The 10628-nt window shown below is 37.3% G+C and overlaps 1 protein-coding gene across 1 annotated transcript in view; it reads right to left on the reverse strand.

The window, feature by feature from the left end:
* Positions 1–10323, reverse strand: part of LOC110292385 (cytochrome P450 2J6-like) — a 32247-nt gene extending 21924 nt beyond the window's left edge. Inside the window, exons 1-3 of the mRNA XM_021159670.1 lie at positions 10108–10323; positions 1532–1694; positions 513–662 (exon numbers count right to left, since the gene is read on the reverse strand). Coding sequence (XP_021015329.1) covers positions 513–662; positions 1532–1694; positions 10108–10323 — 529 coding nt within the window. The remainder of the gene's footprint in view (positions 1–512; positions 663–1531; positions 1695–10107) is intronic.
* Positions 10324–10628: the final 305 nt, after the last annotated feature.

Below are 10628 nucleotides of genomic sequence, written 5' to 3' on the forward strand. Positions count from 1 at the left end.
TCTCTCTCTCTCTTTCTTTCTTTCTTTCTTTCTTTCTTTCTTTCTTTCTTTCTTTCTTTCTTTCTTTCTTTCTTTCTCTCCTCCTCTTTCTTTCTTTCTTTCTTTCTTTCTTTCTTTCTTTCTTTCTTTCTTTCTTTCTTTCTTTCCTTCTTTCTTTTTTCTTTTGATTTTATGAAGTTTTTACTCCTTGTGTCATAAAATATGCACAGTAGAGTGTAATGTAGATATCTCTGGCCACAGCCCCCTACTTGGAACCTGGCATGATTAGGGGACATTTGCAATATGTAGGAAGTTATATAGATAATCAAGGTTTAAGTTCAGCAATTTGTTTAATGGCCCATTTGTGTGCTTATCTACAGTGCACCTGGGGGAAGATCATGGTTATGTGTTTGTTCACTATTCCATCCTCAGTGCCCAACACCTTGAAGGTCAAGGACAACATTTATACAATAATTAGATGCTCAATAAATGAAATAGCCATAACCTCCAACACCACCCTGTGAAATGTCCACCTTTCTCCTCTTCCATGGCTTTCACAAGATGGTAAGCCTCTTCCTGTATGCGTTGTTCTAAGCTCTTCTTCCCTAATCCAAAACTCTTGAGTATCATCAGTGCAAACCTTCTTTGCTCCTTCCATTTCTGACCATTAGAAAAAATAATTCCTGGGGAAAAAGAGAGACAGCACCATGACTCTAAGAAGCAGCAAGAAATGCAGTAGAGGAGAGAATCTATAAAATGCAGACTTTTAAAAAAAATAACAAAATGTCTCTTCTCATGAGGTTAAGGAGGATGATAATCCCCTATCTTTCTCTCTTTTTCACACACACACACACACACACACACACACACACACACACGCTTGTGCGTGCAACAGTATAGGAACCTACTGGTATGGTCAACACTGATCATATTTCAGGGCACACAGAATGCCATGCTCATGACCATTTCTTTCCTTTCAGAAGAATGTTCAACTATTTAAATATAGATCCTGGTTTCCACCTCATGTTTTCTTTCACTCCCTTTGTATCTTATTTGTTGAAATACTCCTTTTTGGTCTTGATCCTTCAGTTATAGACTTTCTTCCCACTACTTCTGAAGATATTTCCCATAATTTCATTGTTTTATTTTTCTCTATCAAATCATGAAATGTGGGAGTTCTCTAAGACTAAGCCCAAAACTTCCCTTCTATACTATATTTTGTTTCAGGACGTCTAATGAATGCTTAAAATTTAAATAACCTCTTCTGATAGTAACCAGAGTTACTATCAGAATGTTGTAAAATTACAGACATAGAGGTATTTTTAACATATTAAAACCATACCTTATATTGTACCAGAAACATAATATTATCTATACATTTTCCTCTTTTGAAAAATTTATAAATGTGCAATGCATCTTGATCCTATCCTTTTCTCACTCTCTCCCTCCAGCTTTCCATAGTTCCTTCCCACATGAGTCCCATCTTCCACCCAAATTCATGTCTTATTTTTAATAACCCACTTAATTCAAGATTGCTCCCAATTAAACTTACCATTATCTTTAAACACACGTTTCCTGCTAGGTAGAATGGGGCGTTTCAAAAGGTTTTGTTCCATGTCAGTGAAAGCTTCTTTGATTAAGGGCAGTCCAGTTATAACCACTGAAGAGATGTTACCAAAATCAATGCTAATTAGGTTTCCATATTTCTTCACAAACTGAAAAATATTCAATAGTCACAGTTGAGTGTGGTCGTGTCATGGAATCAAGGGGAGGCAGACATGTGTGTTCAGTGGGATTTGTGGTTAGGGATCTGTATGTTAATGTGAATAGAGCAATGCCTCTTGGTCCATGGGTATATTTCTAAAATTGATTTTGCCTCCTCATGATTTAATTCAATATTAAAAAATTGAATATATTCTCTAGAATATGTCAATGATATAGGTGAGTATGACTTGAGTAGTATTCTATCTTGCCCTCCTAAAAAAGGAACAAGGATGTTAAGTGGCAAGAAATTGTTCAGGTTTCTACTTGAAACATTCTGAAGTCTAGCAAAGGCAGTCACATGTGATCTATCAATGGCTGAGAAATGTCTGCACATGTTTTGTACACCTTTCATGGACTTCTTACAAAATCAGATGCCTGTTTATGTAAACTATAATGCTGACCATTCAGCAATTGCCACCCATGAGATGCACATATGTAAATAATGAGACTAACACTAAGGGGATTGTCCAAATATTTGCGAGGAAACTGTACATTTTTGTAAAGGAGTATTCCAGTTATTTCTGCCTCACTTCCACACAATCAAATTTCTAATCAGTTTTTAATTTGAAATTTCTTCTTAAACATTTATTCATTCATTCACAATGATGAATTGACTGAGAATCAATGTTTCCCTAGACTAAATCACGAGGGCATAAATGTTTTGAAGAAAGCAAGTTCTTTAAACTGGTGTCTAGTGAAAGCAGAGAAATAGGTTAGACAGTCCTCAGAGAGTTTAAACTGTCTCTGTACAAGTCTGATGTAGCAAGTATGGAAAGCTTTAGTAAAATATACGATATAAGCATAGGAAAGGGAATATTCTCTGTTTTACCAATAATTCAGTGGTTCTCAACCTTCCTAATAAAGTGTATTTTGATGCACTTCATCATATTGTGGGGACCCTCAAACTCAAAATTATTTTGTAGTTACATTATTGCTATAATTTTGCTACTGCTCGAAATTCTATTTTAAATATCTGGTATGAAAGATATTTGATATGTGACACAAAAGAGGTCATGACCCACAGGTTGAGAACCACTGTGTTAGTAGATATGAAAATAAGGTGTGCAGGGTGGGAATGGAGTCATCTATGGAGATCTGGAATGATGTAAGTGCATAGACTCTAATGTTCAATAACTGGGGCCTCTTGGGGTACTTACTATCTTTCAAGTCTCAGGCCTCAAGTTATGAAAGTGTTAAAAAAATCACTTTGCACAGGATCCTGTAGGGAAGAATGAGAGCAGCATAGGTGAAGCACTTTGTTTGGTCCCAGCTAACCACTGCGTCTCTGAAAAATGAATGAGCTGTGTTTTCAAAGGCTCAGTGATGCAAAAAATGGTGACTCAGGACAAAATCCTACAGAACCAGCAAGAGAGCCACACTTCCTTAGTGGATGCTCAATATGCTTTGCAATTCATTTTCTTCTTCATAATCATTCTACTGTAGTTACAATAAATATCATCATATGAGAAGACATATAAGTTGTAGGTGAAGTAATTTAGCCAACCTCAGCTTTTTCTTGTAGGGGAGAAGTTTCCAGGCATTATGTTAGATTTTCAGACAAACACATGAATGTTAGTAGTCCCTAGGACCTTGGAGTTTAGTGAAAGATAGTGTGTGAGGAACAGTCATGATGATGAGGAAGTATTTGAGAGAGAATTAGAGTGTTTGTAAAATTTACAATGTACAAAACATGGATTGGTTTGCATGAATTTTTTGAGCCTTACCAAAGTTTTTTCTCCCTGTGTATTAAAGAGTCAGAACAATTCAGACACTACATTTACCTTTTGTCTACCTGCAACAGTGGTGTCTTGTTTAACTGCAACAGTAGTATCAAACAGAAGAGTTCAATTCCTTCAGGTGTCTTTGGGTTTCTTTTCCATGGCAATCTTCACAAGTTGATACTCTAACACTGGGAGACTTGAACTCATGTGACCAGTGTCAAAACATATATAACGATGTTGTATCATCTTAGAATCTTGCACTCACTTTAAAGACAGAGCATAGACTCTGTCTTCCTTTTGTTCTTTACCTATAGCCCTTAGTTACTTCAGCTAGTATGCACTGTCTTAGTCATAATGGCATAGACAATAAGTGGATGTCATTTGTTGTAAGAGGTATTAGTAATGGGTACATAAAAACCTAGTAATGATCTAGTATTATTTTGTGAATGCTAAGTGAAGAAGTTCAGAAATCAACTGAAATTTTGTTTAAGCTAATTGACCCTCACTGGCAATTTGCATCATCCAAATTTTGTGCTTGAGCTTTGGAAGGATCCAGAGGCTAAGTACTGAGTTGAATGACTTTTTCCACTTTTATCAGCTCTTTGATTGTGTATGTTTCCAATTCAGCAGAATTACAACAGTAAGTTTTATATTGTTATCAACCAAGTAATGACTCTCAAATCTGTCAGTTCTGTTTGCAGTTCTATCATATAGAACAAAAGCCCCAGATGACATTTCAAAATATGCTGTAAGACAGGACCAAGTTTTCACTATGCACCATTAAATCAAATAAAAATAATTTCAAAAGAGGATAAAAAGAACATAGGGCAGGCTAGCAGAGATTGCTGAATAATAAGACCGCTCTTCCATATGATATGTATTCTATTTCCAGCACTCACATGCCTGCTCAAACTGTCTGTAACTCCCATTTCAGGGTATCTTACATCCTCTTCCAGACTCTGTCTGCACCAGGCATGCATGTAATGCACAGACAAGCATTAAGGCAAAATATTCATATCCATAATATTTTTTAAAGTATGTACAGAAGACTAAAATAGGCATGAAGTGGAGCTAGTGATAAAAATTAATAATAATGAATTAAAATAAGAGATACAATGTTTATCAAAAGAAATGCAGCCAGGAAGCTAATAATAAAAATGAAATCTCCACATGTACTCTACAGAAATGAAGTTTAGCAGATGGAATGTGTGGAAGAAAGAGAATTATATTCCAAAGAATTAGTGAGGTAAGACACTGAGCAATGAAGACTAGCAATGCAATTTGAGAAATTTGAGAGAGGCTTCCAGGACTTAATGTGGTGACCTTATCAGAAGTGCCCAACAGTGGCGATATGGAACCTGATGAAGCTATTTCCAATAGTCACAAATGAATCCCAGTGGAGGGATAGGAATATCAACCCACCTATGAAAATTTGACCCCAAATTTCTCCTGTCTAAAAAAAAAAATCTGGGACAAGATGGAACAGAGGCTGAAGGAATGGCTGACCAATGACCAGCCTAACCTGGGATCCAAATCATGGGCAGCCACCAGTGCATGAATCTATTACCTATGGTACCTTGTGATTGCTAATTGGAGCCTAGAATGACTGTCCTCTGATATGTTTTACCCATCAGCTGACTAAGGTCAAATATTCAGAGAAAAGCACTGGATGGCAGTTATGGAACCCCTATGGAAGAGTTAGGAGACAGATCAAAGGAAGTGAAGGGGACAATAACCACATAGGAAGATCAAGAGTTTCAAGTAATCTGGACCCTTGGAAGTTCAGAGACTGAGCTGCCATCCAAAGAGTATAATTGGCTGGTCCAAAGCCCTGGTATATCTATAGCAGATGGCTGCCTTCTCTGTTCTCAGTCTTAGAGACTGGGCCTTATCCTATAGAGACGTGATGTTGCAGGGTAGTGGGTGCTACACTCTCAGATGTGAAAGGGTGGGAAGAACTCTGCAAGGGGGTACTAGAGGGGCAACATTTTGAATGTAAATTTAGGAAATAATTCATTAATAAAAAATAAATAAAATAAAAAAAATAAAATTTGGTTCTGGAAACTGAAATCAGATCTTTCTGTCTATATGGTAAGGATCACCCAGCTAAAAGTCAGTGCCACTTTCTAAGAAGTCTGGTAAGAGTAACTTCAAGAACTTCAAAATCCAATGAACATCAAAATCCAGATCTTCTTATCACAGTATCTACCAGCTTTTTGATGAAGGAAAGTCTGTAATCTCATGAGAGATGTAGGAGCAGGTCAAGTTCCTGGATGAAGTAACTTCTCATGAAATGTGAGGGAGAAAGAAGACTTCTGAGCATCCTTACTCTAAGGCATTTCACTACTATCATTTACTAAGGAAGAGAAGTTATAAGAAAAAAAATAAATGATCATGGAATATGTTCTGGGCATCATGGTATTGCCCTGAAATTTGTTGATTAATTTTATACTTATTCTATAAAATGCTCCAGTTTTTAAAAACAGTATGTGCAGAGTTTTTGTACAAATTTAGAGTGCAGACATGGGGCTAACCCAGAACTTTAGGATTGGAACTGAGGCATGTATCACATGAGAGAATTCATGACTGGTACTACAACATGGTCAGAAAATAATGACTGGGAGATCATAAGCCCTAGGAGTGAAGATAGTGTTGTGATGCCATGCTGTCATTTTGACTCCTAAACAGTTGTGTTTAATACCCATAAATTTATATTAGTCTAACAATTGTTCAGACAAACTGCATTTTACATCGGATTGTAGTTAATACAGAAATTCATACTCAGACAAATTTCACAAATAGATAGCTGAGATATTTCAGCTTTGAAAGAACCATCTGTATTGATATTCCCCCACTTAAGATGAGAAAACACTATGTAAGATTAGGTGAAGTAAAAGGCCTAATTAATAAGGAGGCGATCTCTGAAATACTTACTTCTCTCAAGATTTGGCTGCTGTAACCATCAATTTATAGCACCTGTAGTTACTATATGAAACCTTCTAAGGAGAAATAATTCATTCTAACATGAGGCTAGAGAAACAGCCCAGCCAATAAAAGTGTCTGTTTACACTGCTAAATGTCACCAGATAATTTCCCCAAATTCTAGTATGATTCTGGGACCCTTACCTTGGCTAATTATCTTAAAGAAATTGAAAGAGGAATAACCAATCTCCTTCAATAATATGGAGGTTTATAGGTTGCCCATATCCCAGTATATGCTCTGAAATTCATGCACATATGGGCAACATTAAGTGGACTTGATAAGTTACTAATATTAACAATAAAGAGCAGCCATGAAGAGGGTAAAATAAAAAGTTGAACGATGTAATGGTGGGTGGATATGACAAGATAGATTGAATAAACTTAGGAATTTTTCAAAGTGCAAATAAAAACACTATACCAGAAGTCTTGGTTCTTTTCCAAACACTCCACATAAACCATTACTTCGTGAAGATATGAAGGCAATTACCTTCTGTTCTAACGTGAGGGAACATAGAAATAAAAAGTTACTATATTTTCAAGATCTTATTAAGAAAGTATTTTTTTCCAACCTTCTCTAGATATTATCAGCTAAAAGATTTTTGTGGGTATATGCATGCTGTCTGTGTTGTAGATTACAAGAGTTTTTCTTGTCAGTTCCCTTACTTCCATCAGAATACAAACAAATGTAGTTAGTGGAGGACTAGAGTCATGATGGAAAGCAACTAGACTTCTCAAATAAGCTTGAGGTACAAAGCAGGCTTTGCATTTTGTGTATCCTGCCTCCAGTTTATAACTACAACTCTGAGAGGGAAAAATGTTAATTTTGTTAACACTATTATATTTAATATTAACTCCATTTTTTGTAACAGTTAACTAGTAATACATGCAAATATATAATTTATATACCACTTCAGGCTATAAGATTTTGTTCTTAATTAAAACACATTCCAGGGATGAATCATTAGCCCCACTGATAAAAGAACTTCCTGCTCTTGCAATGGACCAGAGTTTGGTTCCTAGCAACGAAGTTGTTTGACTTTAAACTGCTTGTAACTTCAATTCCTGAGATTCAATTGTGCCCCCTATGGCATTTATAGATATATGCTCACAGAAACACACCAACACACACCAACACACACACACACACACACACACACACACACACACACACACACACCACCTCACAGATAGAGAATTAGAAAAAAATTAAGAAATCATATTGTAATAATAATTCAGTAAGCTGTATTAGGCACTGTGAGACACTGTGTGATGGAGGCAAGGTACAGTTACCACACACTGAACAAGATGCCAACTTCTTCACTGTCACTGTGTTTTAATTATTCCCAGCTCCTTCATGTAGGATGACTTATACTTTTGCTCCACTAGATAGTTGTTAAACATTCCTTTTAAGGGCAGGCCAATTTAGGCCATCATTGTCCCAGAGACTATTTTTAGAGTCTCCCACACAGTGGGATCTGATATGATGGCACACTTATTGAACACATTCTCCATATTGTCATCTTACATTGTGCCAGTCTTGGTAGGTACTTAATAAATATTTATTCACTAAATAAGTACATAGGTAAACATCCTCTAGTTATGCAATGAACTTGTAAGAAAGGAGGGCGGGGACTAAGTGCTGAATCATATCACATTGGGTTCAGGACATTTTTTTTTTTTGCCAGTACCCTGATAAACAATATTGGAGAGACAGATCTCTATTTTCTTCAGCAAGTTTGCTCAGTGTTAAGTAGAAATGTTAGTAGACTGAAGCCCACAAGTGTGCCTGTCATGAATCCTGAAGGAAAATGAGCATGCAAAGAAGAGTAAAGGCTACCAGATGTGGGAATTGTTTACTAGTGGCAAGAACCTAGACAATCATAAGAGAACTGTATCATTTATATTTACTTGCTTATATGTGTGGATCACAAAATGTGGACTTATGTAAAGTACAAAATAAATGGATGAAAAATAACTCAACTGGGAAGAAGTTCCCAGTCTCAGTTTTGTCATGAACCATGAATGTGACATTAGGCATTTCACCTAAGCCCTGTGATCACATCTAACTTAGCAAGAAAAATAGATATAGGTCAATATTTTTAAGAAACTAATATTGAAGTAAAATAACTTCTTAATCATGCTAGTTACAGCCCCAAAGGACAGTGGGTAAACACCAATCAGTTTGCAGTCCTTGGGCAAAAGCCATGAATCAGGCAGATCAGCAAGACATTTGTGCCTCCTTGCCTGTCCTATATGTCTTTGGTTGAGCATCATAAAACTATGTGGACTTCTCTAAATGTTTAATGGGTTGCAGTAGTGGGGTTCATAGGTGGAGCCTTGTCACTCACTCTGCTTTGATATCATATCTGGGCTGAGTATCTGAGTATAACCATTAGCTCCACAGCTACATTGTGACAATGAGAGACTGCAAAGAAGCCTAGAGTGGGACTCTGATCTTTCCCCCTCTACTGTATCAAAGGTGCCTCTTCCTCATAGTAAAGATGAAGGAAGACAGCTCTGACTTTTATGTTCCTATAGTGAAGTATGACCCCTATTCTGATGGAGCCATGTTGTTTGCAGCTATCTTCAGTCTCACCACACTTTGCTGAATTTAAGTAGGAGTGGCGCCACACACTGTGAAAACCAAGATTCACACATTTGCATTTTTATACCTAAATTTATTTTTGAATATCCACTAAAAAACTATTTAGATCTCCAATAGGCTACTTTTGGAAGTAAAATTACTCATTTCTAAACAGGAACATGTTCAGCCTATCAAGATGATGCACAATGGGAATAAATAATGGATTAACATGTAGAAATGATCATTTAAAATCATTACACAATCATACTCTGTCTAGGTAAACAGCAGGAAATTACTATAGATAAAAAACAACTTTACATTACAAAGAAAGATGATCTTTGCACCAAAACCACCTAATAACTACCTATTGATCTCAAACAAGTACACAGCACACACACTCTCTCTGTCTCTGTCTCTGTCTCTGTCTCTGTCTCTGTCTCTGTCTCTGTCTCTGTCTCTGTCTCTGTCTCTCTCTCTCTCTCTCTCTCACACACACACACACACACACACAGAAGAAATGAGTCTGGGGTGTCAGCTGGGGACAAACAGGGAAATTCCTAGTGGAGTTGCAGACTTCAGAGTACTTTTGCCTGTAGTTGATAAAGTCAGTATGTGCACATTAAGCAAGGACATATATTAAATAAGTATCAATAACATAAGAGTGATATTATAGAAAATTCTAATCAAGAGAACAGCTTGTGTATGTGCTTCATGCTCTAGTGTTTGATAGACTAAGGAAACGAGCAATGAGCACTTGCTTGCACATTAAAGCAACAGTGCTTATTTATCAAGATGACCTATTAACTCCTCCATCAACCTTGACAGATTTAAAACAATTGAAATCATGCATAGTGTGTTGTCAGAACATGATGGAATAACAAGGGAAATGTTTCATTCAAGGATAATAAAGTCAAATTCTATTATCGAGACATGTCTCTTAATTAAATGAAGGCCCTGATTCAAAACTGGCTAAATTGGCAGGCAGGAAGCATCAGCCTGCAGTCATATCCTACTTCAGATGTTGCTCCAGGTCTAGAACGGGTCATGGTACAACTAGACACCCTCTCCCTTTCTTACCAGCTGGATCCTCAAGTGCAGCTGTGACACATCTAAATCAAACTGGAACAAGTTGCCCACAAATGGCAGGCGCCAGGGCCCTGGAGGATGGTTCTTGGGGCGCCTGTTTTTGAGGTAGTCATCAAGGAGCAGGAAGGTGAGAAGAGTGAGCATCAGAGTCCAGAGATGGATTGCTGACCATATTCTAGCCATTAGGGAGCCCACAGTCGCAAGCATGGTGAGAGTCTGAGCTGGGCCAGTCCCTTGACAGTACTGACAGCCCTCTGCTAAATTCCACCCTGTTCCTTGCTTACTAAGCCTGTCTTTCTGTGTCTTTTCAGAGCATCTCTATTCTGATATGTTGACTTTATCCTTATTGGCCCCACCCCCTCTCTGTGCCCTGCCCCTATCCTCAGCAATGAATAATACAGGAGTCATAAGCAGTGTCCTCTGCTTCTCTTCACCTTTAGCCAAACTACTCTGTGCTCTCCCTTCCTAAGTCTTCATGGCATTCTCTGTTCTGGCCCTTACCCCAAATTCTG

This window comes from Mus caroli, chromosome 4 (assembly GCF_900094665.2).
Source record: "Mus caroli chromosome 4, CAROLI_EIJ_v1.1, whole genome shotgun sequence".
NCBI classification, from domain to species: Eukaryota; Metazoa; Chordata; class Mammalia; order Rodentia; family Muridae; genus Mus; species Mus caroli.